We start from the raw sequence: 27,397 nt of genomic DNA, 5'->3' as shown, positions 1-27,397 counted from the left end.
CTTAAAAATTATAAGAAATGGAAGCAAGTATTGGAATTTTCTTTAAAAATTGTGAAGGAACGTTTGAATAAGTGGGAGTTTTAATATACCACTTGATTAGTGGGAGATAACTTATATTCTTTTGATATGCTTGATTAGTGGGAGTTTGAATTTTATATTAACTCCTTTTATAAATTTGAAATTATTTGAAATTTGAAATAAATAAATATTATAGCTTAGTGTTGTTGGGATCACTATGCCGGTGATCAACACTATTTTGGAGCTGAGGTATTATGTGTAAACATAAACAAATAAATTAAGCTCAGTGTTGTCGGGATCACTTAGCCGGTGATCAACACTATAATTGGAGCTGAGGCATTATGATATCTTAAGAACCATGTAATTTCTCTGGCTTTGAGGCATTTGAGAGAAATTATGTCTAAAATATTGAAGCTCGATGTTGATTAGATCATTATACCGCGGTAGTCAACATTGTTTTGGAGCTTGGACTTGTGGTATCTTATGGATCATAAAATTTCTCTGGCTTTAAGGCATTTGAGAGAAATTGAGGACTGACGAAGAAAATGATAGTATGGTTGAGATCACAGACATATCATTTTCTCGCTACACTCTACACAGATGACTAGTCGACGGAGTTTGGTGGTATTTGTAACCATGGAAGGTGTTGTATCGATAATGATATAATTACCGCTATGATTCGATATCATTTAACTTTTGTTGGGCGGAGTCTTAATTAGATGTTGCATCTTGGGATCATTGTGGCCACGTTAATAAATATGTTATCAACTCGAGAGTCGTTTTCAAAATGTTTTATTCAAATTAAATATACACAATTGATTTTGCCCAAGTGGGAGAATGTTAGAATATTTTCTAATATTTTGTGGGCTGCAATCAATTGTGGGTTTTAGTTTTAATAAAACGGGTTGATGTTACTGTGATCCATTTGATGATGCTTAGGCCCAATAAGTGTGATCGGTAATAATGGGCTTTGAACACTAATTTTGATTTGTGTAGAATAAAGTGTAGGCCCAACTCTAGAGTCCATGATGGGTGGTACTAGGTTGAGATCTTTTATATATAAGATTGGCTAGGTCCCCTCTGCCGTCACACGCATAAACATACGCTCATTTGTTGTCTTCCCCATCAAAGATCTCAAAGACTGGAGCTAGTGATCAGGCAGCGGAAGACCTTGTCTAACATATCGGTGTGTTCCGATATCTGCTATTCTGCTATTCTGGTAATCATGATTGTTGATTCACAAGTAAGTGTGTTCTAACTTCATATAATATATCGATTAATTATTACAAAACTTTCTCTCAATTCTCTGTTTCTTTTGTGCATGCATTGCCGTTAGGTGATGGTAGGTTGTATTATTTTCTTTTTGGCCTTTTATTAGTCTTTTATTGTAAATTTTGCTAATAAACAAATTAATACTTTACTTTTGTATACAATATAATGTGATTGTGTGATTGTGATGTGTCTCATGAGCTTAGCTCAGTTGGTAGGACATTGCATTATATAAGCAGGGGGTCGGGGTTCGAACTCCGGTCATCTCACTTATCCATCTTATGAGTGGAATTTCTAGTCACTAGACTACGTGACAAAAAAAAAATGATTGTGATGTATTACACTATTAATTACTAATCTTTAAATGTATATTGACTTCACTAACACTCATGAGTCGTGACAAAATTAGATATAAATTTTCACTCTCTAATTTATATTGGTAATTTAATTAATTTTGTTTTGATTTGTATATTGATCTATTCGTCAATTATATAATTAGTTAGTAATTTTAAATATCTTCCTATGAAAATAAGCATGCAGATACATAAATAAACAAACACGTATTATAGTTGTACTATTTAAGTTGGAGTATCTCTTTATACTTTTATTATTTTTTTAAAAAAAAAACTTAGCAAAAAACGCGTGCATATGTATAAATTTATGGGAGTCATGTTAAACGGTGCTTGCAAAACATTTGTTTAGCAAAAATTATATGAGTCATGTTAAACAATGCTCCTGAAACACTTGTTTAGGAAGATAACACAAACGAAATTATTATTTATAAAAAAACGTGAAATTTAAAACGAGAGAGTTAATTAAATAATATATAATTTATTATTATAACCTGAAGAATAATCCATTGTGAGCTGAATTTCTTTCCCTTGGTTTATGGACATAACATGATTGTCACCCCATGTAACCTTGTAATTTTGATCAAATGATATAATTTCTTCATTTCTCCTAATTTCTCTAGCAAGAACAACATGAAGAACGATGACCAAAAGAAAAATAAAAATCAGAGAACTCATATTAAACCTAATATTTGGTCTTTTACACTCTTATGGATTGATTTTGGTTTAATTTATTGCTTTGATTTCGTGTATTTATAATAACATTAGCGTCATAGTTAGGAACTATAGAAAAGTAAAGCGCATGATAAGTCCCATAATTGCCTTACCAATACGCTATTGACTTGTCTCAATACTACCGACTAATTCATGAAGATCAATCCCACCGTCCACTTGCGGTGGTTGTTGAAATATTATTATTTTTTTGACTTAGAAATATCTTATAATGATGTATGTCATTTTTTTCATCTTATGAATTATGCTATAGTATTATGTTTTTAACAGAATTATTTTAAATTTATTGATAAATGATTTATAATTTATTTCTATTGAATGTCAGGATAAAATAATTTTACATTGATAGGACATATCTATTAGGCCAATATTTTTTATCACTTATTAAAAAATGTCACATCCCTTATTCATTTATTTATTTTTGTAGAATTTAATTAATATTATTCATTTACTGCAATTGTTAATAGAATCAAACCTTTTACAAGAATATTTTGTCAAACAAATTTTTGTCAAAAAATAGCTTCTAAAACAAAAAAGAAATTGGAATCACCAAACGACTTTAGCTTTATTTTTAAAGTTCTTAATTTTAACTTTAAGTTTAAAGTAACTTTTACAACAAAAAAAAGTTAGGCCAAACGGTACCTAAGTATGTAAATTCTTCATAACCATAACAAAGTACAAACCCACCTCATCACGATATGGCTTACTTTGGAATCAAACGTTTACATTTCAAGTACTACCATAAATGTTGATTTTTCTTTTTTCTATACTAAAAACTTATTTTTCAGTTAGTAGGGACATCACACTATATGTGTAGGAGTTCGAGTTCGAACCCAGGACACTCCATTTATTCACCTTTAAGTTAAATTTTCTAGTCACTAAACTACTTTAAAAAAAAAACTTATTTTTCAATTAAATTTTGGATCAAAATGAAAGCAAATTAAACTTCGATATGTACATTTATATTGTAACACAAAAATATACTATAAATCATCTATAAATGTTCAACTTTATAGTAATTAAATACAAATAATGACATATTTGTGTGTGCGAATAATGTTGGTAAGGAAGTTGAACCTCATATTATGTTATCTCTCTGCTTATAATATATTTTGTGTTGATGTGATTCGATTTATTGTTTGTGCTGCGCCCTAAAATCACAAAATTAGAAATCTGAATTGAATATAACCAAAGTGTGAGGCACCTAAGCTAGGGGTGCAAGCCACCTAAGGCAGAGCCAAATCTTGCCTTAGAAACCTATTAGAGAGCGAGGCACCCGGTGCAATGTGTGAGGCACCCATCGCGAATCTTGTATATAAAAATATTGTTTTTACGCGAATAATAATATTGATGATAGGTCACAACCAAAACATTATTACAGATTAATTAAACCAGCAAAAACTAAAACTTTTTGTTTTTTACGATTTATATTTTTTGAATTATAATCATAATAAAAAATGTCATACAATTTAATTTTCATTATGGACAAAGATGTTAGAAAGTGATGTAATTCATAACTGATTTGAGTTAGTTTAATTTGTTAATAAGTTAGTTACAACAGTTAGTGAGTTAGTTACAACCAATTGTGAAGTTAGTTGTTTTATGTGTAAGTGACTTGGTTCATAAGTATTAGTTTAGATAGTATAGATAGGGTCTGTTTGGCAAGGTAAAAAAGCTAGCTTTTAGCTTCTAGCTTTTGTCTTATAAACTAAAAGACCTGTTTGGTAACAGTCTTTTTAGAAAGAGTTTTTAGTTTCTTTTACTGACTTTTAGCTTCTTTTTCAGAAGTTATTTCAAGTAGCTTCTGAGTCAGAAGTCAGAAGCCAAAAGACAGAAGTCAGTAGCTTCTCAGCCAAAAGCTATTTTTGCCAAACAGTGTGGATGAATAAAATTTTTACTTTGCTTTCAATCATCTTCTTCATAATGGCCCAGTAGTGATCAATTGTACTATTCTATAATGGCCCAGTGTGGATGAATAAAATTTTTACTTTGCTTTCAATCATCTTCTTCATTCTTTCATCTTTCATCATTTTCTGTTTTGTGATTCTGGCCTGCTTGGTAGCCACAGATGTTATAACATCTGATAGAACATCAGGCCTGCAACTGCAAGAACTTGCCAAGCCTCAACTATCCGCTGCGCCAACAAAAGATTGTGGTTAAAGAAAAACTTTTTTCTACAAAATGGTTAAACAAAACTTGATGCCATGGACCTGAGCCTTTTCTTTTTTTGTCAAAGAAATTTCATATAAACTTGATGTCATGGACCTAAGGATTGGCATAATTGTCTTATTAGGCTGAAGACTGTTGTTGGCTTAGCTAGTTGTTACTAGTTTGGGTTTGTTTTCAACTTATTCAAAAACTGTTTGTTGCTAAGTTTCAACAGATTTTGCGGTGCAAATTAAGACTTTTATTTTTCGAGCATGCAAAAATTGGGTCAGTGACCTATAAAAATAATAACTTTTATCGAAAATAAATAAATAAATCAGAAACAAAGTTCGGCTCTATATAGACCCAGTTTTTGTTGATTATTTTTTTGTACAACAATTTTGATTGACTTAATGTTTGCAAAGAGTACTCTAGCTATATGTGTCATTGAATAAAACCAAACCATATTTATAGTGTCACCGGAAAACCGAAGCTACTAGCCTATGTCGTATACATATCATTCTAGCTTTGAAATAACGTCTCTTACGAAAACCATCTATTGGTGTATTGGACTCAACTGTTTTGCACTAATTCTTGTAGCGTCTTCCATAACCATGATGTTAGATTGCCGTTAACTACCTTGTAGCGTTCATTTTTCTCAGTTAGAATATATTTTTCGCCGATGCTCGAAAACACTTTTCTTGTAATGATTCATCAATCATCTAACTCAAATTATGGAAGCAATAGTCAACCAAATTCAAATTCATGATCATGTATGTTCATTTTTAAATTTTTGTGATGTTTTCACATATGTATTTTATATCCCCTCTATTCAAAGATGTTGTTTTTATTAACTTTGAAGGATTTGAGTGGTTCTGGCTTGATTAATTTATCTAATCCTTTTTGTTTTGGTTTAATGTTTAATTAATAGTTATTCTAAATTGGGCTTGTCCCAACTTCTAATTTTAGAAAATTTCTTTTTAGTCCCCCTATAATACTTTTCAGACCTCCCATCTTGACGCTTAAGACCATTTCGGTAACTACAATACGAAACAAAATAAATTTGGTACGTAACTACCGAAATGCACTACAGAAAATTTGATGTAGACGGATAAAATCCGTAGGTAAAGACCGAAAAACCATGGGTATAGGCTATTGATTTGATCTACCCACACATTTTGCCATTGGGATAGGTTTGCCAATATTTTTTTCATACACCAGACATTATTTTCTAATACACACACAATAATTATGGAACAAAATAAAAAGAAAACCACAATTATATTGAAAAAGTAACAAGTCTTACAAGTATGCCAAACTACAAAAATAGTGAAAAATATGAACCTAAGAACATCAACTGGAACCTAAATTTAGGGGCATTTTGGGATTTTTGGGAGGTTTCGAAGCAAGTAAGGGGGCCTAAAAAGCAATTTTCCTAATTTTAAATAGAAGATATCCTAGAAAAGAGTTGGGTCAAATTAATATTGTTTCTAGATTCCTTTCTTTTTGCGCACCCCCTCCCTTCCAATCTCATCACAACATAGAATGTGAGTGTGTAAATAGCGAAAATTAGAGAAAAAACAATTCACATTCTAGAATGCGAACCTTATATAAGCTAATATTTTTGTACCTCTCCACCTTTCGCCCCTTATTTTATAAGGTTCGCATTCTAGGATGCAAACTGTTTTTCTCCAGATTGTACGCCCCATGAGTTCGCTACTTAAGTAGCGAGGGTATTTTTGAAATTTCTGGAGACGGATGAGGATTTTCAAGGGGCGCGAGAAGAAAACCTCTTGTTTCTATATGATGAATTAATGTTTTAAGAAATAAACATGTGTACCCCCAACAAATTTAAATTCTTTAAAGTGAATAAAGTGTAAATTAAGTGAGAAAAATTTTGCCTTTGATTTTTTTTTAATTAATGGTTAATATTACAAACTTTATACTCTAAAGTGAATTACTTTATCCAAAAGCACTTAAATGAGATGGCGCGAATCTCTTCTAACTTTATCAAGATCACGGATTCGATCCCTGACTAGGACTCGAATTAAGTTGTAAAGACATACATAGATTTAAGATATAGCTAGGGAACAAAATACATAGGATTTGGGAGCTTGAATGCACGATTTCCAGAAGAGTTTCCTTGGAGATCACTCCATTGATCCCCTACATTACCCCATATTCTATAAGCTTCATCCTCTAATTGCTTCCTGATATTTGATTTATACATCACTGCACTCTGCCCTTTATATGTTGTTGTCCTGGAAATCATCCCAGACAAAGGTTAAAGAAAATATATTACTATTAACGACTAATTATTGCTTTTATTCTTAAAAAAAATATTATCAATAATTTTTTATACCAAAAATGTGATTAGCAACACATATCTATGGATTACCTCATAATTAGTTGGTCATATCCAATGTATCCTTGATTGTGCAAATTGTCAATGGTAGCTTGATAAAGTGTCTCTTTATCTCTTCCTGTAAGTAGTATTACCTTAAATCCATTATCTATCAACTTGTTAAATAGCCTTAATACTGAAGGAATTGCTGTGCACCATCCTTTCACTGCCCATGCCCTAAACGCTGGTGGATCATATGGATCACACCTATATAATTTTGAGGAAAAAAAAAAATTAAATAACACCGTCAGAACACAAAAATATAATATGAAAAATTCGAAAATCAAAAAGAAAAAAAATTACAACGGTTGTCAACTCTAATGATCATAAAAAAATAATATGTGAAAATTATTACAAGACATAGATTTCTGTCAAAATAAATTAGTTAAAAAAAATAATTAACAGTAATCGTTTAATTATTTTCCACCTAAAAAATGATCAACTATCGACAATACTCGTGCGGACGGACAAATATATAACTAGTAAACACAATTAAATAATCATTAAGACAACAAACATACCCATAATTTTTGCTTTTGTAATAATAGATGTTAGAGATGCAAGTGTCATCTACATCTAAAATCCAAGCATCCATGCCATCACCAACAAGGGGTATACCATTAACATAATTCAAGGCTTGTTCCATTATTAATTCCAAGTCCCTTTCATATTGACCATGGATCAAGTAATCTTCAACATATTGAGAACATTGATTTGGAACTGTTCTCCATGGAAGCTCATTATTTGTCTCCACTGCCAATCTCCAACTCAAGCAAAATCTTCCATCAATATTTGAGCTAGTAAAAGGGTCTTTTGTGCTTTGGTGGTGTGATCTTGTACACATCACCTTGCACAACAATGCCAATAAGAAAAGTATCAAAAGCCCTTGTTGTGCCATTTATTTTTTTATTATTCTTCTGAAAGGTAGGAGAAAGAATAAGTTGTTTGCTTGATAAATTTAGTAGCTATATATATTATGAGTCAGGATCCGTTGACACCAACTAGTTTGACACCAAATGTTACACCTCTCAATAACGTTTTAACCGATATAAATTTTATAAAATCCACCGTTGGATTGAAAGTTTACATCATATAGATCATTTGTGTAAAATTTCAAATAAATCCAAAATCATTTGATATGTTATTGAGATACATCAAAATTAACGGTTTTTGTATTTTTTTAAATGCCGTTAATCTTTATGTGTCTCAATAGCATATCAAATGATTTTGGATTTGTCTGAAATTTTACACAAATGATCTATATGATGTAAACTTTCAATCCAACGGTGGATTTTATAAAATTTATATCGATTAAAACGTTATTGAGAGGTGTAACATTTGGTGTCAAACTAGTTGGTGTCAACGGATCCTGACTCATATATTATATATAAGTACATTTAAAAAAAAATGGATTGACATGATTTTTTTTTTTAAAACAAGGTGCATGGAATAATTAAAGGCTAGTAGTGTATATGAAAAAAAAAGTTACCTACTACTAGGTGCTATATTTAATTTTATAAAAATGCTATATATACTTTTTATTAAAGAGTCAAATCCAGGGGCGAACCCAAGTATAAATTATTGGTGGGGCTAAAAAAATTATATACTGTTGAAAGAAAAAAAAATCATTCTAATAATTCAGTTAAACAACGAACATTATATGAGATTACTAATACCACAATCCATAAAAAAGAACAACAATAACCCAAAAAATTTCTATTCAAAAAAAGAAACCAACAAACTATATCTAAAAAAACACAAATTTTCTATTCGAAAAAAAAGAAAAAGAAATGACTATAACTTATCGAATATCTGTTAAATAATGCATATCGTTAGTTTGATGCTTCACAAATCCTACCTTGGACCAAAATACATAGAACTCAAAATTATACTAGCTTATAGTTTATTTTGATAAGAATTATCTTACTTGAAAAAAATTAAATATCAATTAGTCATATTTTTTATGTTATTCCATATTATTTATATGCTAGTTCAATTACTAATTTTACCAAATACTACAAATTCAATTAATTATTGACTATTTTTTTACAAACAAGTAAAAGTTGATTATTATAAAATTAAACTATACAACTTAAAATAATACTCTACGTATAACCAAAGAGTTAAAATCACCAATAATAGACTATGAATTAATTTTTGCACTAATACTTAAACTAATATGTGCACCGAGAGACCTATAGTCATTAATAATAAACTACTCCCTCCGTTTCTTTTTATTTGGTGTTTTAGAAAGACAATTTTTTTTCAAATTATTTGTCTTTTTGAGAATTTAAGGTTATATTTTGTCTATTATACCCTCATATAAATTCCAAATATTTAGGAGTAGTTGTTTAAACCGTAAAAGATTTAATATATATATTTGAAAAAATAAAGTTTTTTTTTTGGTACATAACATATTAATTTTTTGGTACATAATATATTAAATTTATTGGAAAGAGAAAGTATGTGAAAAAAAAATTATTGATGAATTAAAATAAGGGTATAATAGGAAGATAAGGTGCAAAAATACACTTTCTTAATTGTTTGTTTTTTTTTCTAAAACACCAAATAAAACGGAACGGAGGGAGTATAAACTAATATTTACATTAATTTTTGTATAAATATGTATATAGAATGTTTAAAAATTATTTATAAAACATTTATTTTTTTAAAAAAAAAAATATTTGGGCTGGGCTGGTGTGGCTATAGCCACACCAAGCCTTACTAAGGTCCGCCCCTGGTCAAATCTAACAACAAAATCCACACGTACTAAATACAAAGAACTGAAAGTTATAGGTTCAAACCTACCACTACAAGAATTTCTTGTATTACCTGTGGCCTTGAGCCCGTGGAAAAATTCCGGCGACTTTTGGTCATTTGTGGCGGAAAAATCCGCCGAAACAGCATAAAAAAAAATTGTGGCGGCTTAGTGCGCCACCAAAAAAGGTGGGAAAAAAATTTAAATAAAGGTGGTTTTAAGCTATAAAATCTGGCAACTTATTAAGCTATAAAATTTATTTTTTTCTCAAGACCTGTTATGGTTAAACTCATGTGATTTATAGGAATTACGGATTTGAACCTGTGTCCTAACATATCAAATTTTGGCGTCATTTATAGTCAATTTTTTACTTACTTATATTTATTGTTTTTTATAGTAGTTTTATAAATAAAAAAATATTCACGATAAAAGTGATTTATTTCATTAGGAATTTATATATATAATGATATAAGCACGCCAAAGAACTCACTCAAAGGATTACGTACCAATGGACAAATTTATCCATAACAATATATGTTTATCAAGATAGAAATTTATCCGAAGAGGAAAAATATAAACTTTATATCATGAAAAACATATATTTTCACGCATGCATAGCCTCTCTTGATATGCTCTAGGTGTTAGGATGTATATTCTTAGGCAAAAATAAAGTTACCTATATAAGATTCAACAAGATATCAAGTAGTGCAACAAGATATCAAGTTGTGCAACAAGATCATGGCGGACAAGATAGTTTGGCTTACTTGCATAGGGTGAAGACATAATATGATGGAAGAAAAGAAAAAAAAAAGAAAGGCTCATAATTGCTCAATTCACCATTTATGTCAATTATGTGCCTATTTATAATGAAGTAGTGGGTAAATGAAAAAAAAGGAAAACTTAAAGTCAACTTGGACGGTTCTAATTATTTGATAAGGATGTGAATCATATATTTTACATGGATGGAGTTTATATTCTATTATGTATGTATTTAGAAATATGAGTTGGGTATGTACCAACAAAAAAAAAAAAGAAATATGAGTTGGGTCTTTTTACTAGATTTGAGTTGGGTCTAATCTTATAAAATTAGTTTGTATACCTACTTTATTTCTTTATATGTGAGATTATTGACACACATTTTTATTCATTCACGAGCTTAGTTCATTTGGTAAAAACATTTAGAGTGAAATTTTTAATCACTAGACTACTTAACATAAATTTACTCTCTGCATATGACCAAACATCATGAGCCGAGATTGGTTATTGAGTGATTTGGATGATGTAATTGTGTCGTTGACTGAACTATAACATGAATAAAAGGTACAAAATATGAGGAAAGTAATCAACAAGTGATTTATGTTATGACTTAGGAAAGCCATAAATGTGTAACAATAATGTTTAGATGATGATGTTTTTTGAGGAATACTAGGATTTAGTTTGGTGACAAATTGTGTAGTCGTTGAGATGGTTTATTAAGAAGCCAAATTGTATCTGCTCATGTTGTCATGGGTGGCTATTTTTCCACAAAATAAAACTAAAGAACTAAGAAAGTCAACTTGTGACAATTTGGTAACACTCAATAGAAGTGTTCAACGGGTAACACTCAAACTAAGTCAATCAAGTTCATGTCCAACTCAAACTAACACATTTAATTATTTAAATCCAGTAGTCCTTCTGTGTTAAATTATACGAGAAATAGTTGTATGGTTTTGGTCACCGTTTGACCACACACATATATATATATATATATATATATATATATATATATATATATATATATATATATATATATTATTTAATTATATTTTTTTTATATTTTTTTATCAACTATGTGAGTGTGACTAAATTGAGATCAAATACTAATGGTTCATGCAAGTATTTCTCTAAATTATACCTCCGTTCATAATTTTTTGTTAGGTAGCTTATTGACTAAAAATTCCACCTTTAAGATGAAAAATGGGATGTTTGGGGTTCGAATCCCGACTCCCGCATATAACAATAATATGTGATGCGATGTCATTTACCAATTGAGTTAAACTCATGGGGACTACATCCATGCATAATTATAAGATCTTTATGAAGGAAAAAAAAAAAACTTGTCCCTTTTTATAAGACCCTCTTTGAATTTTCAACCACATTCGCCGATAGCGGTGATGACTAATCTCCGTCGGAAACCGGTGTGGCACACAAATTATAAGCATTTTGAGAAAAAATTATCTTAAATTATAAGTCGTTTTACTATATCAATGAAACAATTAATGTTATTTTTTTTATCTTTCAATTGTTTTTTTTTTTTTACTTCTTTCAATTCTTAGATTTATTTTTCTTATATCATTAATGAAATAATTTTGAAAATTGTAACTCATAATTTTTTTTTATATAAAATTTATTACATTTCTTAAAATGTGGGAAATGATCAAAACGACTTAAGTAATTTTTTTTTTATATTATTAAATGAATTTAAAAAAGTGTCTTTTTACTTGTATTATGTCATGGGGAAAAGAAAAGCTAACCTTAATTTATGATGGCTACCTTTATAATATTATATAATATTATAGTATATTGATTGATTTTGATAGAAGTAAAAAATACAAAAAAATCAACTAAAATAATAGTCAATTACTATGCTGACGTTGTGAGTTTGAATTCATTCACGGGCTTAGTTAGATCAATGATTTGTAAATTAACATGTCACATTCATGCTTTGTTTTGCTGCAAAGAGGAAAAGAAGTTCGATTCGGATAGGATGCGGTCGACACTCATCTTTATACAATTTTCATCAGTGTAAACTTATAAAATAACATAAAACTTTATTTATATTGCATAAATTATTTGCATATGCTTAAAAATAAGCTAATCCAAACGGACTCTCATTGGTCAAACTTTGAATGAGTCTGGCTTCTTTTTCTCTAAAGAATAAAAGGATCAACACAAATATCAACCATAGATTAATTCAAGTGGTAAGAGATTTGAATCTCATAAATAAATAAGTGATCAACGGTTTGAGATCCGAATTTTGATTTGGGAGAAATAAAAAATTAACACACTTGATTCAAAACAAATTACGTGAATTTTATTTTCATCTTCATAAAATCTATAACCATATAACATGCATGATATATATTACAAATCCATAGCACAAATATATATAAAAATATACACTTCATATGAAGGTTTATTTAGCTATATATAATTTTTATATCATAATAATTTCACACACAAAATATTAAAACATAAATATAGATATCAATATCAATATTACACACAAACAATGCATGGTTGGCCATATATAATCTGTAATGATCAAGGAAGGCTTTGACCTCGGCAGAATGGATCAAATGGAGCAAATACACAATGTTGACAGTATATAAGACAATAATGATAATTCACGCAATCTGATCTGGCTTGAGCACATTCCTCACCTATAATACCCTGGGCTTCAACCTTATAGCCAATCATAATTGTCACAACAACAATAATGACAAATAAAACAAATGAAATACTCATCATTTTTGCCATAGTACTATATGATCAATGACAATATTAGTTACTCTTTCAAACTTTGTTTTATATTTTTCTTTTGATTGCATGAATGAATTGGATCCAAAGTTGCTTCCAATTTATAGTACTAATGTTTTGCTTACATGAAGTGGAATTGATTAAATTTGTTTTTGCGTGAGGATAATTACTTTTAAAAAATTGAAAACGTGAGGTAATTCTATATAGCATTAAATATTTTTTAAGTGTGATTTCCTTTTATGGTTGTAGTTTTAAGTTGATTAGCTTATATTTAGTAAAGGGTCAGGATCAAATGACACTAGTTTGACACCAACTGTTACATCTCTCAATAACATTTTCATAGATATAAATTTTATAAAATCCACCGTTGGATTGAAAGTTTATATCGTATAGATCATTTATGTAAGATTTTCAGACAAATCCAAAATCATTTGATATGTTATTGTGACACTTAAAGATTAACAGCACATAAAAAAAAGACACAAACCGTTAATTTTGATGTATCTCAATAACATATTAAATGATTTGTAGTTGGTGTGGATATATATACATACATATATATATATATATATATATATATATATATATATGGGGGCTGCTAATTTAGACCCAGTTGGGTCTAAATTAGCAAGGTGCACCTTTTCAATTGGACCAAAATACCCATTCTTTTTAATTAATTAACCAAATTATCATCAATGGACGCGGATTCAGTGTCGCGTGCGTACCGCATGACCATGGTTACAGGCCGTTGATTTCCATCAGACGGCCAAGAGCTGATCTCATCAAGACTGTCTGATCAATCAGATAGCCCAGATCATCCTAATCCATCAGATTCCAGCGCGTGCACCACACTGGATTACACCCTGGAGAGAGAAGAATCTGCTTTTTAAAAGCAGGACACGTGGCTTGTTCTGATTGACTGCGTATTTTTTTAATTTAATACTTTAAACTCAATTATTTCGCTGTAAATTAATTTTTTATTTTTTTATTTTTATACCAAAATTCATAATTTATTTTTGTCTACAAATAGAGACTTGGTTCGTTTGATTTGGACACCGAAAAAAAAACTCAATTTTTTACTACCTTCATCTCATTTTTCATTACCTTACATCAACTCGTTGAAACCATTCTATCAGGAAAAAATGGTTTCAGAGTACAACTCTCTGAAACCGTTTTACCAGCTAAATGGTTTCAGAAGCAAATAACTAAGAATCAACTCACTGAAACCATTCTACCAGCAAAATAGTTTCAGAGTACAACTCTCTGAAACCATTGTACCAGCTAAATGGTTTCAGAAGCAAACAATTAAGAAATTACTCACTGAAACCATTCTACCAGTAAAATGGTTTCAGAATACAACTATGTGCAACCATTCTACCAATAAAATGGTTTCAGAAGCAAACAATAGTTTTTAATTACCGTTTTATCTCATTTAATTAACGAAAAATAGTTTCAGGTCTCCAAAAATTTCATAAAATATACCAAAAGTTCCAGAATATTATCTAATATTTTATTAGAAACAAATAAAAAAAACAATTGGTTTCAGAGTACAAATCTATGAAATTATTATTATTATTTGTTAAATGGTTTTAAATAATCAGCAGAATTTGCGAAAATAATTCCATGACTTGAAATAGGGAGAGTGAGGTACACAAGAAGGTTATAAATAATTCATAGTACTTTACATAAAAATTTGGAAATTTTTTATGGAATTATAATATTTTTAATTACCATTTTATCTCATTTAATTAACTAAAAATAGTTTCAGGTCTCCAAAAATTTCATAAAATATATCAAAATTTTAAGAATATTATCTACTATTTTATAAGGAAAAAAAAAACGAACCTCCCTGGGGCCGCACGCGCCCCCACGCGCCGCCAGTGAGAGTGGGCGTGGGCGACGCGCACTGTTCATCGTCACCTTCACCCAGTTTATGCAAAAACGGGTCGTGCGACCCGGTTTTTTGACTCGGTTCGATCTCCCTCAATACTCAACGAAACCATACGTTCCTTATATGGATTTTGATCGTTTTTCAATTTTACAAAGGTTTCCGGTATTAGTTTTCGAAATCGACATTCGATTCGCACGTAAAATGAGGTCGAAATTTGGAAGAAATTTAAAAAATGTTATGGTTGTTGTTGTTGGATGGGGGGCGCGAGAAGACTTGGGGGCAATCATTTTGATGATGCAAATTACATACATGCCGCAATTGCTCTATTGTTTAAAAAAAAAATAAAATGGGTATTTTGGTCCAACTCAAAAGGTGCACCTTGCTAATTTAGACCCAACTAGGGTCTAAATTAGCAATTGCCTATATATATATATATATATATATATATATATATATATATATTTTTTTTTTTATTTATCAAAATATTATTATATATTTTTGGTGTGGATATATATTAAACTGATCAAATTGTTTTCTTGGGTTACAATATTATACATATTGAGTTTCAATCCAATTTTGTTAAAAACAAAAGGGTTAATATATAGGTGTTTATGTTTTTATAATGTTAGCGAATTTTGATTTACCTTATAATTTTTTTTTTATTTCTCCTCTCTTAATGTGAAGATTTCGTCGTTTATACTCTAGTGACAACTTGGATTTGAAATCTTCATTTTTGCTTATGTGGCAAGTCTAAGTGAATTTTATATCAATTTTTATTTATTTAAGTAATGTCATGTTGCCACATATTAAAAAAAATAATTTCACCTTAATTTACATATCACTAAATAAAGTCTTAATAAAAAACTACATTTGACCTTCCTTGAGATATAAGTAAAAAACAATAATATCCCCTCTAGTTTTAAACATGACACTAATTATTTTCCTTAATTGTTTAATGAGTGGATATTTCCCCCTTAGGTCTAACGTCCGCCACTTAAGGGAAGGAAGTCTATCTCTTTTTTATTTTTTTATTTTTTTATTTTTTTTGTAATAAGATAGAAGAAAGCTCATTTATCCTTCCCCTTCATACACCCATTCAAGCCCCCTCTTTTTTTCTCCTAAATTTAATTCTATTTTAATCATCGTGAAGCAAAATTCTTTGGCATTTCTTTGATATCTTAAATTCTGTTTTTAATTTTGTTCTCTCAAGCCCCTCTTGAGAAGAAAAAAATAAACAACTAGGAGTTTTTTTTATAAACAAAGTTTGAATTATAAGGAGTACAAGGAATACTCAATCCTTACAATTCAAGAACAAAATACCTTAGATATATTGAAAACAGGTTAAAGGATTGTTGTTCCAATTAGAAAAAACAAAAATAACATTTCTCCCTAATCGGTCAATAAACCAATACCACCAAATATAAATATATAATTTTATCCACTAAAGAATCAACACAAACTTATCTAAATAAAATGTTGTTAGGTGTACGCCAAATGCACCACGTCATTGCCAACCATATATGATATGACACGACCTCTTGCTATTTTTTCCTGTTGCTAACTTTCCAAACAAATAAAAATTATGCGTAATATCTATAAAAGGTATGAAATTGGTGCCCATCCATTTGATTATCTTCTGCCACACTTGAGAACTAACCCTGCGCATTTGAAGAAAACATGACATGTATCTTCTTCCTCAATGAAACAAAACACACAACACCTTTCATGGTTATAAATTACAGGGAAAAGACGTAGGATTTTTGAGAGATAGATGATGGAAAGACGTGACTTTTCATGTTTCTAGGCATGGTTTTGTGAAAGAATTTACATAGGGGTTTTGAGAGAAGAGACCTATGGTTGGAGGTAAATGTGTTTTTTCAAACTAGAGAGGTGTGAGTGTCTTTTAATGAAACTTCTAGGGAGGTAAATGCAATTTCTCCTTTTTTTATTATGCCCTTAATGAAACCTCTAGAGAGTCTCTTCTTTCCATTCTTAAATTTTCTTTCTCATATAATGAAGAATAATTTTGTAAAATAACTCATAATTTCTCTTTTTTATATAAAACTAATAACATTTCTTAAAATGTGTGAAATGATCAAAACGACTTATTTCTTTTGTATTAGTTGTTTTGCATAAGCTCAAAAATAAGTTAATTCAAATGAACCTAAAAAAATCTTTACAAAAAAACATTATGTGGCTATTAATTATTTATAATTTATTTACTATACAAACCATTAATGGGGATAAATGTTATCACAGGTGCACAAAATCATACATTTTTTTGAAAAATAAGTAAGATACGTACATAAAAAATAGTGATTCCAACATATAGTATGATAAGTAATGTTTTAGGAAAGTGTAAAGGTAAAATTACATTTCAGTTTTTTCTCTTATATTTTTTTTTTTCAAGTTGTCTAGTAGCTAGAATTTCATGGTTAAGATGAACAAGTGGGGTGTTTAGAGTACGAATCATGACTTGCAACTCCAAGCAAATTGGCAATTTTTTATCTTAAATCTAGTACACTGCTTTAATTTATTAATTAATTAACTCTCGTCTTTATTTATTTTTATTACTAATTAGTAGAAAAAAGAGCAATGAAATGATTAATATGCTTCGAATTCAAGTAAAAATAAACAAATTAAATTTGCTATACACTATATATTGTGATGTTCCGAGTAAAAAGAAATTAACACAATTACAAACATGTGAATTTTATTTCCATCTTCATATATAAATATGTACAACCATATAACATGCATGGTATAATATTACAAACCCATAGCACAAATGTACATAAAAATTTACACATCATATCCTTGAAGCTAAGACCCAACAAGTAAATGCCTATCAAGGTTTATTTAGCTATATAAAATTATTTATTTATATTATAATAATTTCACACAAAATATTGACAATATTACACACAAACCATGCATGGTTGACCACGAATTTTTCTCATCCCACCCTCCCTTTTGCTCACCTACCCTCCAAACTTCCCAGTTTACCCTTGCAAACGTTGACTTCGGAAACTACTTTCCGCTCGCTACATCAAGGAAGACTTTGAACTTGGCAGATTGGATCAACTGGAGCATTTGGACAATTGTGACAATATATAACACAGACTAATTCAAGATGTCCATTCACGCACTCTGATCTCGCTTCAGCACACTGCTCAGGTGGAATTCTAACCTGGGCCTCAACTTTATAGCCACTCATAATTGTCACAACAACAATGAGAAATATAACAAATGAAACATTCATCATTTTTGCCATAGTACGTACTATATATATGATCAATGAAAATATTGATTACTCTTTCAAACTTTGTTTTATATTTTTCTTTTGATTGCATGAAGAATGAATTGGATCCAAAGTTGCTTCTAATTTATAGTACTAATGTTTTGCTTGCATGAAGTAGAATTGATTAAATTTGTTTTTGCGTGAGGATAATTACTTTTAAAAAATTGAAAACGTGAGGGAATTCTGTATAGCATTAAATATATTTTAAGTGGTTTCCTTTTATGGTTGTAGTTTGTAATTTTAAGTTGATTAGCTTATATATATTTATTAAAACCTTAAATTAAATAGGAGTAATTAAAATGGTATAATATAGATGGCATAGGGGTTTGTAGTTGGTGTGGATATATATTAAATTCAAATTGTTTTTTGGATTACATATTATATTATACGTTTCAATCGAATTTTTGTTAAAAACAAAAGGGTTAATAAGTGTTTATCTTTCTAAAATGTTAGCGAATTTTGATTTATCCTGCAAATGTTTTTTATTCTCCTCTTTTAATGTGAAGATTTCATTGTTTATCCCCTAATGGCAACTTGGATTTGGAGTCTTCATTTTTGTTTACATGGCAAACCTAATTAGTGGATTTTATATCAATTTTTATTTATTTTAGTAATGATATGTTGCCACATAATTAAAAAAATTAATTATGACAGTACATAATACACATGAATTTTTTAAAAAAATTCATTTTTGCTTACGTGGCAAACCTAAGTGGATTTTATATCAATTTTTATTTATTTTAGTAATGATATATTGCCACATAATTAAAAAAATTAATTTCACCTTGATTTACACATCACTAAATAAAGTCTTAATAAAAAAAAAAAGGTGAACATAAGGCCATAGGATGGCTAAGAATACGTGTGCATGTGCCAAACAATCTGTTACACACTTATTTTGATTACCAACTTATCTCTCAAGTAATTGTGACGTCGTTTGATTGAACTATAACATGAATAAAAGGTACAAAATATGAGGAAAGTAATGAACAAGTGATTTATGTTATGACTTAGGAAAGCCATAAATGTGTAACTAAAATGTTTAGATGATGATGATGTTTTTTTGAGGAATACTAGAATTGTGTAGTCGTTGATATGGTTTATTAAGAAGTTGTTGTGAATTCGGTTAAAAGAACGACAATCAAAATCAAGCGGATAAACAATAATAATAATAAATAATAATAAACGATAAAAACGATAAAGCAGAAGAAAAAAAAACACACGATATTTATTTACCCAGTTCGGTCCAACAATGATCTACTTCGGGAGAGACAGCAATCCTCCATTCCACTAATAAAATAAAGTTTGGTTACAACAAGATTCTCAAAGAGTTACAATAATTAGCCTTCAATTTTAATTCTACTCATTTTATGAATCTCTTCCCGTGGCCAAGAGACCCAATTTGATAGTGCTTCCCAAGGTGTGATCAATTACCTTTTGTCCAACCCTAGAGTTATACCAAGAGACAACTCTTCTCGTTTTTCTCTAAAACCAAACTCTTGTGTCGGCTGCAAATCCTATTTGAGTTCCCTCATCTTGTTTCATCTCTCGTGTTGTTCTATTTCTCAAATTTTCTATGTCAATATATATATATATATATATATATATATATATATATATATATATATATATATATATATATATATATATAAAATATGCCTAAATAACAAAAATAAATCTGGAAAAAAACCAGAATTCAAGTCAGATATCCTCCAAGTTGCATATTTAAAAGGACAAAACTTACATGCATTTCCATACATGCATTTTTTACTTTTCCACTCACAAAGAGGTGGTTATTTGTGTTTTTTCATTTTAAAAAAATAAAAGAAAATTATTTTTTAATAAAAAAAACTACCTCTTTGTGAGAGGAAAAGTAAAAAATGCATGTATGGAAATGCATGTAAGTTTTGTCCTATTTAAAATTTGTCGCAGTATGTAACAGTGTTAAATTTCTTATATGGAGAATTTGTCATCCATTAGAGTCTCACAAAGACTCGAGAAATTAGTCTCTGCAGTTGCCCGATTTAAAAAAAATAAAGTATTAAATATTTCTCTAAAATGAAGAAGTGTACATTTAAAACCATTGCTTTTTACTATTTAAGAGAAACATTTAAGCAGAAAGATATGTTGCTGTTGTAAATAAAAAAATGAAAAACAAATTAAAAACTATTGCCTTAAGGCTTAAGGCAACACTGAAAAACCGTTGCTTATTTGAACTAAAAAAAGCAAACAAAAGCCGTTGATGAACGCGCGATTCACAATGGTGAGAAATACTAACTTGGCAAAACTCCAAATCAATTTTATTTAGACACACATCATTGAAAAAAATTTACAGATAAATAAATTAGTCACATTATCTTATAACAATTCATTCTTTTATCTTTTAATTTTTTTAACTTATGTATATGTGTCTAAGAAAAATTAATTTCGGCTTATGCCTAGGTAAGAATAGCTCCACAATGGCCAGTGCCAAAATTAAGGCATTTTGAAAGGAAAAAAATTAACAGTAGGGTAGTTTAGGATTAATTTTTTTTTGTCAGGGGCAATTACAAAAAAAAAATTCATTTAATCAAGTTCTTGTCCAACTCAAACTAATACATTTTAAATTCAATATTCGCTACAAGTTATAAATCGCTTTGAAGAAAAAAATTGTTCTAAATTATGAGCAGCCCCGTTTTTAAGGTTTTGGTGGCATATGGGCGACCTTAAAATTTGGGCCTAACTATTAAATAGTATAAAAAAATTGAATTGCAAATAATCATTGAATTTTTTATTTAATATCAAAATATTCGTACAAAACAATTCCTACGAGCATTTTTAGGGGGTGTATTGAATTGAGATTTTATGAGACAATTTTGACAAAAAAAATCTTGATAATTTTATGAGATTTTGTTGGACTATATTGATTTTGTGAGATTTTAAAGACTTTTTTACGAGACTTTTTACAATCAAGATTTTTAACACATGATTTGAATGGATTTTGAGAGATTATTTTCAAAAAATTTTTTACAATCAAGATTTCATAATACTTTATATATTATGAAACTTTTGTATATTAGGAATTTTTTAAAAGAATCAATAAGTTTTGAATATTAGAAAACTTTTGTAACATAAAATTTAAAATCTTCACAAGATATTTATACATATTATTTTAAATTTTCACAAGAATTTTGATATTTTTTTTTTATATTATTGACATATATAATATATAGTTATATACCCCTAAAAAAAATTGGGGCCCATAATACTTGGGGGCCTAGGACCGTCGCCCTCCTCGCCCTCCCTCAGATACGGCACTATGAGTCATTTTGAGAAAAAAAAAGTTATCTTTAATTATAAATTACTTTACAATATCAGTAAAACATTTAATATTATTTTTCTTAAGAAAAACTATATTGACCTCCCACTACGAGAAAATACGTGATTTGCTACCAAAAGTTTGCTACGAAACGTTTTACTAGTTAATTTCAAGTATATTAGCCACCATTCGACTTAAATTAATTTTATATTACTTTTTTTAGCAAATTATTACTATTCTTATTCTTATTTATTTATGTTTTAAGGCTTTATCTCATTGTTATCTCAGAACACGACACCGCTTTTACTCTCTACGGTGAAACCGCTCCCGATCTCCTTCACACTACGACCTCGCTCCGATCTCATTCTCGCTGCAATCTCGCTCCGTTCACGATCTCGCTCCGACATGGACTCGATTCTCTTCGTTGTATTTCTCCTTCTCTCTATAAATTGTTGTTCGTTTTCTATCCCTCTCGTGGTTGTTATTCTTCGTTGAAATTTGATGTTCTTCTTAGAAATGGATATTGGGCCTAACTCATCCTTACAAAACCGGCTTGTAAGGTGAGGATTGCCTCTAGTATATAAACACTTAGTTAGGCCATCTCTCAACCGATGTGGGACTTCTTAACACACCCCCTCGCGTCCAGCGCTATTGGGCTTGGTACGCGGATATAAATGGTAGGTGGCCCGATATCGGGTGATCCAACAGATCGTGGAGAGGCTCTGATACCATCTTAGAAATGGATATTGGCCTAACTCATCTTACAAAACCGGCTTGTAAGGTGAGGATTGCCTCTAGTATATAAACACTTAGTTAGGCCATCTCTCAACCGATGTGGGACTTCTTAACAGTTCTCCTCTGTTTCTTCTCCGATTGTAGTGTATGTTAAATTTCAACACTCTAATTTAGTTCATTTTCACTAATTGTGCTTTGGATTTGAACCCTATGAATTTCATGTTTAGGTTTTGCATAAATTGAATTCATTAGGTTTTGCAAAAATTGAATTTAGGTTACTGAATTTGTTCACCAAATTGACAATTAGGTTTTGCAAAATTTGAATTCAGGTTACTGAATTCACTTTACTTTATGCGATAGAATTAGATGATACTTATTGGATTGATTCTATAATTCACATTTCCGGTGGCTGGTATTTAGATGATACATAATTCTTATTCTTACAAAAAAGCTTTGTGTTGAGATAATAATCCCTCTGTATATTAATTGTCACTTTCTTTATATGTGTTCATAATGATTGCCTTTTTTCTAGTGTAGGTGATTTGTGATATGGTTTAGTAAGTTAACAAATGCAGCTTTTTTTCATAGATTATTCATATAAACCTTAGCAGCTATGTCTTTTGATAAAAAATGAATTGAAAGTTAGACGAAAGTCTTACATAGCTTAGAGGTATGCATGCCTTAGTATGAATATACTTATGTAGTTATAACTTATGACAGTATATAGGTAGCTATTCAATGTATAATTTTCAGCGTTCAAAATAACACTTCTTCAGTCAAGTCTTCATTGCAAACTACTTTATAGCTATACTTATTGTGAAGGGATTATTTATATTTGATGGATTGTAATGAGTAGTGTACGGTGCCTGTAGTCTTTGATACTTTCAATTTGAAATTTGAGTTCTTTTTTTTTGTTTTTGTATGCTTAATTATTGTTTGGCAAATAGGCATGTGAAAATGCATTGTGGTGCATTGGTAATAATGATGTTCAAAAGCTTGGAAGAAGTGTTTTTCCTGAAAATTTGAAGGCTACTACTATCAGCGAGATAACTAGACTCAGGAACGTTGCAATGACATCAATTACTTCACCTTTTGGTATATCTTCATCTGCTCCATTAAACATTCTTGCTAGTATTTTAGGTATTAATTCTACTAAATTAATTTCTCTAAATTCAAAAGGAATGCCTCTAATCACCATTCCTCTGACCAAACTTGACCTCAGTGGTTGATGAACGGACTATCCAGATGTCGGTAAGTCTACAACAAGAGACATATACTTTACTTCAGTGGTTAGATACCAAAGTAGAGAAAGCTGGTAAGTTCATTTACTGGTGTTTCTTGATTGTGGATGCCACATTTATCTTCTGCTAATTTGCTTCCTTAATCTGTTTAATCATTTTAAGATGTTTGTTGAAAGTTGACTGCTTCTAACTTCTAAATTTAGATTTAGGTGATGAAAGTTATTTTTGTTTTACTTGTTTGACCAGATTATTCCAAAATAACTTGTATTGGTCCTCAGACAAAGAGTAGGAAGAATTCTTTCCATGAATTTTTGTCATATCAAAATGCGGAAGACTATCTTTTGTTTTTGTTATTATTAAAACATCTTTTGTGTTAGTTACTATTGTCTGTTACTCTGACATTGGAAGTAGCGGTTGATTGTGTAGGAGAACGTATATTTCGTGTTGGTTCAGTTCGCTACAGAATGGATCCTTCCAGGCGGACACTTCAGAGGATTTTAGGTGAATGACATTTTGAAATTTCTTATCATTTTATGAGCCAGTGGCCTGTCAAATTCTAAAAACTCTGCTGCTATGTTCTCCATAAAGGGGTTGTTAGTCGAGTATGATGATGATTAAGGTGCAGGAATAAAATGCAGATCTGGTTTTGTATACAATACTCCACAATAATTTGTTTGCATTATATTTTAGATTGTATGTTTGGACAAGGAGAGGTTGTAATACTGTAACATGAAATAAAATAAAATCATTAAGTTCCTTTCTTTTTCTGCCATGCTGGGGATATTAGTAGTAGTATGGCCGTTATGGTCATTCGTTTATTTTCTGCTGGTCCTATCTTTATATTGTTTTGAATACTTTTATCTCTTCCAAGCAAGTTAATAGGTTTTATCACTATATTGATATTACAAAGTTTACCTTAATTTTCTTTGTAGATGATGAATCCCTGTCCTCTGCCTCAATCAATTCAGGTTTGGCGTCCAAAAAAGGTTCCATTCCAAGGAGATTAGTGTTTGGAAATGATGAGTAAGTGCTTTGTTCTTTTTCATCGAGTTTACAATCTTTGATGATGAGTATCAAATTTCGTCGATGTTATTGTTGGCTGTCTTTTTTAACAAATAACTATGCAGAAAGTAGGTGAATAAGAGGTGACCATATAATACGAAGTCCTGTGTTCTATTGAATTATTTGAATCACTGTCAATATATTTGCAGATATGTCTGAATTGGCAATGGGAACCAACTTATCAGAGACCCAAAGAAACGAACTAGAAAATTGGCAAATGAAAAAGTTAGACGAAGCTTGCACACTGCCAGGCAGCGGTTGGCTCGTAAGCAGAAGTACTGTCAGTTTTTCACAAGATTTGGGAAATGTAACAAGGATGATGGAGGGAAGTGTCCTTACATTCATGATCCCTCAAAAATTGTTGTCTGTACTAAGTTCCTGAAGGGTTTATGTTCTACTCCAAACTGCAAATTGACTCATAAGGTTTTGTAATATATGGGGTCCAACGAATTGAATGTGGTCACTGCATTTGCCGATCTGCAAACTAAATATTGAGTTTAATTGATTTTTTGTGCAGGTTATTCCGGAGAGAATGCCTGATTGTTCATACTTTTTGCAAGGTGCATCGTAGAATGTTGTTTTCAAGTAAATAATATTAAAATATGATTCTGACAATTATTTTTTTTGGCAGGCCTATACTCAAACGAAAGTTGTCCATATAGACATGTCAGTGTGAATCCTAAGGCATCTATTTGTGAAGGTTTTCTTAAGGGTTATTGTGCTGATGGGAATGAGGTATTAGTCAACTATAATTAATTTCCTGTTGAAATACTGGATAATTTGAATTTTGGACTTTTCTTTTTTAGCACAATGAATCAATTTTTGTGGGTGGAAGTTTATTACGGTCCGTATTTCAAAAATGTTAGGAACCCCTTAAGAAGGTTGATTTTACTTACATGAATTCTATCATGGCAATGATGAAGGATCCTGAAGTTGATAAATCATTTGGATGGGTGCTTGAAATGTAATTTTCTATATCTTCTCTAAATTGTATTTATCAGCTGCAAGTTTTTAGTAAGTATCTTCTCTAAATTGTAGTTTTATCACTCTAGTTCTTTTTCCGATATCACTCTAGTTCTTTAAATAGTTGGAACTTCATTTGTTAAAAGTTTTGTAAGATTGTATCTTTCTAGTTTAAGAACTTTTGACTCTTATATTTAGGACCAGAGGGAGTAATAGATAAGCATTTATCTACGATTCCTAATGTCTTATTCTAATATTGATGTCAGTTGACATTTTGAAGGCTTTAATTATATGATGTTTATGTAAAATTCAGGTGATCGAGTAAAATTTGTCGGTAACTTTCCACCTGCTGTCTCATCACTACAAAATTATTCTTCAAGGTTATTTCTGTCCTGCTTTGGCTAAGGCTGTAAAAACAATGAAGAAGGGAGAGAAAGTTCTCTTGAATATTAAGCCAGAATGTAAGTAAAATTTTTGTTGTTATTATTAGAATTATGTTGATACATGTTTTGCTTGTATAAGTATAGTTTATTGAGTTTTTTAAGTTCTGCAGATGCATTTGGTGAGGGTGGAAAACCTTCATCAGGAGATGATGATGTTGTGCCTCCCAATGCTTCGCTCCAAATGGATCTTGGGTTAGTCTTGTGGTGGATTGTATCTGACATTACTAAGGATAAGAAGGTCCTTATGAAGATCTTGAAGGAAGGAGAGGGATATGAAAGACCAAATGATGGAGCTATGGTTCTAGGTACAGTTTTGCTAATAAAAGCTTTTAAAGGTTTTTGTACTTTGATTTCATTTGTAAAGGTGAGAATATTATGTCTTCATTTTCTTTAGGTTTTTTTAGTTTTGACAAAGTTGGAAGATATACTTGATTACTTATATAATGCTAACATGTGTTTAGTTACTTTGTTATGCGTAAAATTTAGTCTTGTAGTTATAAATCATGTTCATTTATTTATTTATTTATTTTTTTGGTAGAAAAATCATGTTCATTTAATTAGGCTTATTTCAATTTTTTAATAGATGATAAATAATAATTTATAATTAGCTTGAATTTTGGGCATGAATTCATAATCAGCATTTTATAATTTATTTTTTTATAAACGCTTGGATTTGGCTGCCAAATCGCTAGGACTGTGTAGCTACAGATTTATTGCGAAATCGTTGTGAAATATCCTAGCGATTTAGTTAGGAAACATAAACATTTGAACATTATTTAACTAGGCATTAATTGGGAACTAGCTAGGATATTCTATATATTAGTTGCAAATTAGCTAGGAAATATTTTTATAGGTGATTTGCCGCCCAATCCATGCTACGCCCTATACGACAGCTAATTCACAACAAATCTGTAGCTAACTCTGTTTTACGAGAGATTAGCTATGGATTAGCTACAAAGGACGTCGTAGCAAATCCCGTATTTTCTTGTAGTGTCCCTTAAACTTATTCAAAAAACATTAACATCCGCTTGTTTTATGATGTTCCACGAAATAAGAAATTAACACTTTTTTTTTTTTTGACAAAAAGAAATTAACACTTACACACACGTGAATTTTATTTTCATCTTTATAAATATGTACTACCATATAATTAACATGCATGGTATAATATTACAAACCCATAGCACAAATGTATATAAAAATTTACACATCATATCCTTGAAGCTAGCTATGTAGCTAAGACCCAACAAGTAAAGGCTTATCAAGGT

General features: G+C 30.1%; 3 protein-coding genes across 3 annotated transcripts; 2 read left to right on the top strand and 1 right to left on the bottom strand.

The window, feature by feature from the left end:
• Positions 1–6,409: 6,409 nt before the first annotated feature.
• Positions 6,410–10,488, bottom strand: LOC123890686 (acid phosphatase 1-like). Its single transcript, XM_045940344.1, has 4 exons — positions 10,353–10,488; positions 7,440–7,835; positions 6,913–7,125; positions 6,410–6,775 (listed from the first exon to the last, which is right to left on the bottom strand). Exons 2-4 carry the CDS (start codon positions 7,814–7,816, stop codon positions 6,598–6,600), a joined length of 768 nt encoding a protein of 255 aa, XP_045796300.1. The 5' UTR covers positions 7,817–7,835; positions 10,353–10,488; the 3' UTR covers positions 6,410–6,597.
• Positions 10,489–21,989: 11,501 nt separating this feature from the next.
• LOC123889884 lies at positions 21,990–25,689 on the top strand. The gene is made up of 8 exons (XM_045939393.1): positions 21,990–22,111; positions 23,368–23,515; positions 23,643–23,735; positions 24,088–24,162; positions 24,594–24,684; positions 24,873–25,283; positions 25,355–25,458; positions 25,590–25,689. The coding sequence occupies exons 1-6, from the start codon at positions 22,091–22,093 to the stop codon at positions 24,880–24,882; spliced, it is 438 nt and encodes a 145-aa protein (XP_045795349.1). The 5' UTR covers positions 21,990–22,090; the 3' UTR covers positions 24,883–25,283; positions 25,355–25,458; positions 25,590–25,689.
• Positions 25,581–26,593, top strand: LOC123889885 (peptidyl-prolyl cis-trans isomerase FKBP62-like). Its single transcript, XM_045939394.1, has 3 exons — positions 25,581–25,687; positions 26,000–26,147; positions 26,240–26,593. Exons 2-3 carry the CDS (start codon positions 26,105–26,107, stop codon positions 26,521–26,523), a joined length of 327 nt encoding a protein of 108 aa, XP_045795350.1. The 5' UTR covers positions 25,581–25,687; positions 26,000–26,104; the 3' UTR covers positions 26,524–26,593.
• The last annotated feature ends 804 nt before the right edge of the window (positions 26,594–27,397 follow it).

This window comes from Trifolium pratense, linkage group LG6 (genome assembly GCF_020283565.1).
Source record: "Trifolium pratense cultivar HEN17-A07 linkage group LG6, ARS_RC_1.1, whole genome shotgun sequence".
NCBI classification, from domain to species: domain Eukaryota; kingdom Viridiplantae; phylum Streptophyta; class Magnoliopsida; order Fabales; family Fabaceae; genus Trifolium; species Trifolium pratense.
Note: the sequence above shows the minus strand (reverse complement) of the source record. Positions and strands in the feature narration are given on the sequence as shown.